The sequence below is a fragment of the Rosa chinensis genome, chromosome 1 (genome assembly GCF_002994745.2).
Source record: "Rosa chinensis cultivar Old Blush chromosome 1, RchiOBHm-V2, whole genome shotgun sequence".
Taxonomy (NCBI): domain Eukaryota; kingdom Viridiplantae; phylum Streptophyta; class Magnoliopsida; order Rosales; family Rosaceae; genus Rosa; species Rosa chinensis.
The window spans coordinates 51,089,882-51,096,968 of NC_037088.1; the positions used below are offsets into that span (position 1 = coordinate 51,089,882).

Genomic DNA, 7,087 nt, shown 5'->3' on the forward strand with positions numbered 1-7,087 from the left:
ACATGTGCAGCTACTTCTCTAGCTAGAGCCTGTTGATGAGTCATCCACCTTTTCCAGGACCCATCCTAATTGTTTGTCCCCTCACTGCTCTCAGCAGTTGCCTTTCCCTTCCCTCGGGAATCCTTTAAAGCCAACAACTCATCCTGGCAATTCTTGTTTTCCTGTTCCATTGCCATGGTCTTAACCACGATGAGTTCCATAGTAGGCAGCTCCAATATAGCCACATCATGCCTAAGGGAAGGTTTCAGTCCTCGCTGAAACTTCTTGGCCAAGCTCAAGACATCCATCATCCTCACAAAGTGGTACAATTGGGAGAATCGAGCTTCATAGTCCCTGACACTCATGTCACTTTGGACCAGAGCAATAAACTTCATCTCTAACTGCTCTCTCACCGAAGCGGGAAAATACTTGCTCCTGAAGACCCTCCAAAGACAGAATAGATACATCACTTGCCCTTCATGTGCACTCCTACCACACGTGCTTCACTATGAAGCAGAAAGGTAGCTATCTTCCTCTTCTCATCGACGGTGCAAACAACCATCCTAAAGTAGTTCTCCATGTTATCGATCCATTGATCTGCTAACATGTGGTCTATACCCCCTTGAAATGGAACAGCTCCCAGCTTCATATTCTCTCTAGCCAACCTCGCCAAATGAGTGGCATCCACCACCTCAACAACAGGTGGAGTAGGCTGCTCAACATGCGATGCCTCCACCTCGTTCTCATGGTAAACCTCTTCCACAGGGGGAATCCTACCTCTTCCTCTAGCCCTACCCCTGCCTCTAGGTCTACCTCGGCCCCTATCTCTACCTCCTTGTGAATCCATTACCTAAGGAGCATAACACACTTGGTTAATACTTGCATAACTCTCAAACACAAGTATAAGTCAATCAACATGACCTCAACAATCAAACAACTACCCCGTACCAAAGGATACAGTTTTCCATGAAAATAATCCTCAATAACTCCACCAGAGTTCAATCCAGAAGTTCTCATTCCTCATAAGACTGCAACTCAAAGAAGCTACACAAAAGTTCACAACTTCACAAACAGAGCAGACCAATGCTCTGACGATTCAACACTCTAACCCACAACTTACACTCTTACATACCCATTGATTATATCAATACTGAAGAGCATCAGATGGGGATTCGCTGCAGACGGGCCATCACTTGAGTTTTTGAGAAGCATGGTATGTGTTCATTTTTCTCGAGTTGAAAGGTTTTCCTCTTTTTTGTGTGAGTTGTGTGGTTTTCTGTTTTGAGTTACTCATACAAGCTTTCATAAACTTACCGGGTTTGTTGTGTGGCAGCCCGGTGCACTATTCGATAATGTAGGGCTTAAACATGCAGGTCAAGTTAATCGTGGTTGAAGATGAGTTCCTATAGTTGCAGTTTTACGGTTGCAAACCAATTTTGTGACTTTACCATTGTTAAGACTTCCGCTTTGTAGTAAACTCTGAGAAGCATTTACTTATTATTTTGTTTTGGCAATTTAATTCGTAAACTTATGTAATATTTGACTCTGCGGAGCGAGTCTGTATTGTGGGTTCAAGACATCAGTATGTACTTAGTTTAAAAGGAAAAAGAATTTCAGGTATTCTATATTGATGGCTAAACCATCACGCATGTATAATTATGGAATTATATTTGATTTTTAATTTTGCTTAAAAATTGGGGCGTGACAAAGAATTTCAGAAAGGACATGAACTCGTTACATAGAGCAAGAAGACAACTTTATTTGTAACAAGCAACGCTACATATCCTCTTGTACCAAAGAATTTCTAAATTTATGAACTTGGAAGTAAAGAAAAGGTAAAGACACACTTGGAAATATTACATCTTACACATTACTTCTAAGATTTTAACTACCTAGCTAGGCAGTGGAAAGCTCACTTTGTTAAACATTTCCTTCCTAATTTTTTTTTCTATCTCGCTCTCGCTCTCTTTTAGGGGTGAGAGGCATTGATGCTAGGGAAAAGTAGATTCTGGGTTGTTTTCAAATGGGTAAAAATCCAAATCCTCTAGTGAGAAACCGAAATCCCCAATTGGTGAGTTGGCCACAGAAGTTGAGGCCGATAGTATCTCATGAGTGAGATCAGAATCTGAAGTTTGCACATCATTGCGTACTAGTCCAAAGTGGCATGGTGACACTGCCGCAAAGTAGTCTGATTCGAATGTTGCCGGAGACCCGAATGTTTGAGCGTAGCTACCACCCAGGAAATCGTTCGCAATTGCAGCGAAAACATGGTCTTCCACCACATTGTTTTCAGACTCTATTGGCGTGGGAGGGAAGGAAAATGATGGAAATATCTTCTTTCCCTCCTCCCTAGTGTCCAAATTCTCAGTTTTAACTCTAAGCCCAAAACTGAACGATTTTTCTGGTGTCTGTCTCGGTGTTCCTGCTTCTTGTTTAAGAGAAACATTCTGCTTTCCGTTTAACTGAGCGACTAGGTGACAAGTATGTAGTCCTGTATAAGTTACCATAAAGATTGTTGGGTCTGCATCTGATTTTTGAACTTGCTTTGTGGCTAGGCAACCTTGTGTGTTTCTATGTGTGCATCGATAGTAGCCTCTGCAATACAATATCAAAACAAGTTAGATACAGGACATGAAAGAATTGATTGTGTACACAAAATTTGTACAATTCAGACCAAGTTCATTGACAGTGAGATGTGAGATACATGCTTCTCTTTGGACTTGTTCTTTAAAGACACCATAAGGAATCAATGGAGGTGTATTTCAACGTCAATATAATCCAAGTTGATCCTAATCCCAACAAAGGGCACCCTTCAACAAAAGCCACTATTTTGTGGTGCTTGTACTAATTTTGTCTTATTCATCATGAGGAGGACCCATAATATTATGACCTAGTTTAATGCTAAAAGGTACAAAATGTCAGTAAGAATTGAATGTAAAGCCTATTAGCCGAGGGAAACAGTGACCCCTATACTAGTGAAAGTAAAGCAAATTCACAGACTTTCACAAGTCAGTGCCTAATGCATAGTAGTGCAACTGAGTCAGTGCATTCATGAATCCATGGAAGCAAGGGTTATATGGATGGTCACCTTTTGGAAAAATTTGGATAAGTTCAAGTACTCATTTGACTTCATCATGCCAATTGTGAAAGAAATGTGAAAGAAACAGAAATAAACAAATAAATAAAAGATATTTGGGTATTCTAGAAGTAGATGTGCTTGATAAGAGACCAATGATTAAAACAGAAGCGAAAGATATTTTCCTACATGGACTTGGGTGGTGGATCTTCAAAGATTCAAACCACCTAACCCAATTTCATGTTTTGTGGTTTGTCTATTCAATTATAATATCATGAAAATATGGCTTTTGAAGGATTAAAATTCTCACCTTGGGTACTTAGCACCAAGGATATCCTTTTGGCCATATTTTCTCCAACTATAGCCATCATCAAGAGAGCCATCTTGTCCTGTTCCAGAGCAAACCTTCACTTCTTCAGTCCTCTTGGGCATTGGTTTCCTGCAAAATCCAAAAAATCCAAAACAATCAGAACCAGATCGATCAATTTCAAACATTACTAATTTGGATAAGTAAGGAGTACCCCTTTAACAAAACAACTCAAAGAATTAAGTACCAAGTACCTTTTCTTGAAGACATTCTTGTTCTTGCAATCTTGGTCAGAGATCTCACTCAATGGGCTACTACTATTCCCAAAGGAACAAGGTGAGTCCAACACTTGGATTTGCTTGATTTCTCCTTCAGAACCAACATCCCTTGTGAGCACAGAGAGTGCCTTTTCATATGAAGATAGTAGCTTTGAAATCAAGAATTCTCCTTCTTGAGATGATGAAGAGTGGTGGAGATGATTCATGAGCTTCTGTGCCAGCTCCTTCCCCTGGGTTAACTCACTTTTTAGAATCTTTTGCTCCCAATTACCCATCATACTCTTCCTCTTCTCCATTTAGAAATATGCAACAGAGAAATGCTTGAAGTAGAATTTGGAAATTTGCAAGTATTGAGCCAAAGCGTATTTGAAACAAGTGAAATGGGTGAATGTGAAGGTGGGTTGTGATAAAAAACACCAAAACTCTACTTGAGGATTGATGGGTTGGTTTTGCTTAGGGGCTAAGAGAGGGAGAGAGGTTGTTATAATGAAGATGGAGAATGTATGTAGAGAAAAGGATGAGGGGCCTCAATTTCTTAGTGAAAGTGTAAGGAATGGAGAGGGGGGAGATATAAAGGGAGGGTGAGAAAGAAGAAGGAAAAGAGACAGATTTGACTGAAGAAAACCAAATACTTCTTACTAATTTCTAAAATGGACTAGTTTCTGGTGATTTATGAACTTGTTGGGTAGTGTAGACTTTAAAGAATTGAAATCAAAGAAAAGGGAGAGAAAAGTCCAATTGCTGACCAATTCAAACCCAACAGGAAAATCCCATGGAATCACAACTCTCTCTCAAAGACCAAACTAGTTAAGTGGCTAGTGAGCAACAACGCGGAAAAAGGCTTGAACATTCTTCGTCTGATCCTTGAGGTTGAGGGAGCATGGCCTATTCTATTACTTTTGTCTCATGGAATAAAAAAATGAGGAATATAAAGGCTATACACCTTTTCTATTTTTATTTCAGGTATGTTTCTAGATGGTTATCTTTGTGAAAAATTAATCGATTTTAATGTTATTATTTAAATAAAACACACATTTAGTATTTTTCACCATACATTATTACATTTTTTGCATGATTATACTTTTTAAGGAGTGATTCGAACACCATTTTACTGAATGATAAGAGCATACAAAAGGAGAATACATTCAGTATTCTTGATTTTGAAAAGAGACTGAATATTTCATGTCACAATATTGAATTCATATACTTTACGAGTTATCACATTTTCACACTATATCAACTATAACGACAACAAATTTAATGATAAAAAAAACAGAAAGAATATATCACCCAACGGTTGAAATCGTCAAAAGTGAAAACTATCTCCCTCATCGCCCAAATGGAGGCAGAAGAAAACTTTCATCCATTCACACCCAACTGACGTACGGTGGTGGCGTAATGTGAAAAGCTTTGCTTACGTCGATGTTGATGGATAAGGCCACGTGAATCACGAACTCGCCCACAAAACTAAACCACGCCCACTTGATTAAGATTAGGATTAACAATTCATTATTCTTAAACTTCGTTATATTTAACTCTCTTTTTTCATATATAGGATATTCAACTCTTCATCCAACTCGGTTAAATAAAATACTAGTTAACTATAACATGTCCTAATCTATATATTAATCTCTCTAAATTATGTACTTGTGTAATATATATGTTTATCTGCTCTTGAATTTGGGGTTTGTCTTCTTCAGGAGGAGGTGTATCATCCCATTCCACCTCACCTTTTCAGTTGTTGGTGATAAAGAATTCTTTGCAAGTGTTCATTATCAAATCGACTTCACACCTCATCTTATTCTCCTCATTTACTATTTAATTGGAAAAATTTTACGATATTTTTTTAGCACAAAGAATCCTCTAATGTTAATCAGTAGATTCAATCAATAGTTAGAGGGTGTGACTGATTAACAGTTAGATTTCATTTAAGGAAGAAGGACATTGATAATCTAAACCACCGTAAAGGTTTCCGTTATTCAGAATGTTTGTTTCTAGATTTCATTTAAGGAAAAAGAGCATTGATAATCTGGACCACCGTAAAGATTTCCGCTATTCAAAATATTTGTTTCTTTAAATGGACAACACTTGGCCTACTGACCTTTTCTCCCATTGTATGGATACTATGTCCTTATCTTAGTTACTATCTAAGCATATGACTGCTCAAAATCGTATAATACACATCATATTAAATTATTTAATAATATTGATGTGGCACACTTGAAAACGAGAATTATATATATATATATATATATATATATCTTTATGGAAGAAAAAAAATGCAAACAGTACTTGACATTTCTCCCATTAGTAACTTTCATACATCAACTTAAAAAAATATCACTTTGGTACCTGAAGTTCGGACCCTAGCCTAACATTAGTACCTGAAACCGTTAACTCTATTACAGCATTAGTCAACTGACATAACTTAAAGGACATATAAGTAATTTCAACTGTAATGTTATTATTCTTTTTTTTTTTTTTTTCCACGCACTCTCTTCTTGTTCTTCTTCTCTCTCTCTCTGTGCTAATTATGGTTGATTTGGATTGGAAAGCAAAGATCGTCTCCTCAGATTACCCAACAAATCCCCCAGACTCTCCAACAAGCTCCACCACCTCTCCATCCCCGGCTCCTTCCGCGCAGCCTAAATCCAGTTCGACATTTCCGCCTCCTGTCGCCGTACCTTTGACGGACCTTTATCACAACGACAGACGTCGTCCTTGATCATTAGCACAAGACCTAAAGAACTCAATTCTTCCATTCAAATTGAAATCAGAGAGAGCAAGTTTTGATCCACCTCGTATTAGTCTCAAATTGACGCCCGCGATCTCATCTACAATACCGCGCGAGAGGGGTCTGAGTCCGGGTTCTGCTTTGGGCGAGAGGGAACGGTCTGGGAGTGCATGGAGGAGTTTGAGTAGGGGGAGAGGAGCGATTAGTGATAAGCAGGGAAAAGGGGTTAGGGATTTGGAAGTCAAAGTGAGTCAATTGGGGGTTAGGGTTTTCAAGGATTTGAAAGATGATGGTAAAATTGGGGTGAAAAAGAATGGAACTTGTGGAGAATTAGAAGTGAAATCGGTGGAAATTGAGAAGAATTCGAATAGGATTCGGTCTAGGGTTTTAGGTCGTTGTGATAGAGAAGCTAATTTGAGGTCAGCTTTGAAAAACCCAGATGGGGTTGATGGTAGGGTTTTGGAGAGATGCAATAGTGGAAAGAGTAAAAGTAGTGAAAGTGCAGATAGGGTTGATGAAAGAGTTGTGAAGATGACGTCTGCCCACCATCCCGACGTCGACACATCGCCGACCTCATCAATCCATCGCTCTTCTTCGTCATCGTATTCATCTGGTATTGGTAGTAGTGGAGCAGATGGCAGGGGCTGAAAAGAAGCTTCGGAAGAAGTAAAACTGCTAGATGCATCTGCAGTTGATCCATTGCAACTCAAACA

At 38.8% G+C, this 7,087-nt stretch overlaps 1 protein-coding gene across 1 annotated transcript; it reads right to left on the reverse strand.

The window, feature by feature from the left end:
- Positions 1-1,696: 1,696 nt before the first annotated feature.
- LOC112181943 (probable WRKY transcription factor 46) lies at positions 1,697-4,313 on the reverse strand. The gene is made up of 3 exons (XM_024320347.2): positions 3,617-4,313; positions 3,366-3,494; positions 1,697-2,574 (listed from the first exon to the last, which is right to left on the reverse strand). Exons 1-3 carry the CDS (start codon positions 3,934-3,936, stop codon positions 1,971-1,973), a joined length of 1,053 nt encoding a protein of 350 aa, XP_024176115.1. The 5' UTR covers positions 3,937-4,313; the 3' UTR covers positions 1,697-1,970.
- Positions 4,314-7,087: the final 2,774 nt, after the last annotated feature.

Coding starts and splice junctions, on each gene's coding strand:
- LOC112181943 (XM_024320347.2), bottom strand. CDS start 3,936: ATGGAGAAGAGGAAGAGTATGATGGGTAATTGGGAGCAAAAGATTCTA. Junction 3,495..3,616: donor AAGAATGTCTTCAAGAAAAG/GTACTTGGTACT, acceptor TGGATTTTGCAG/GAAACCAATGCCCAAGAGGA. Junction 2,575..3,365: donor CTTGGTGCTAAGTACCCAAG/GTGAGAATTTTA, acceptor ATTGTATTGCAG/AGGCTACTATCGATGCACAC.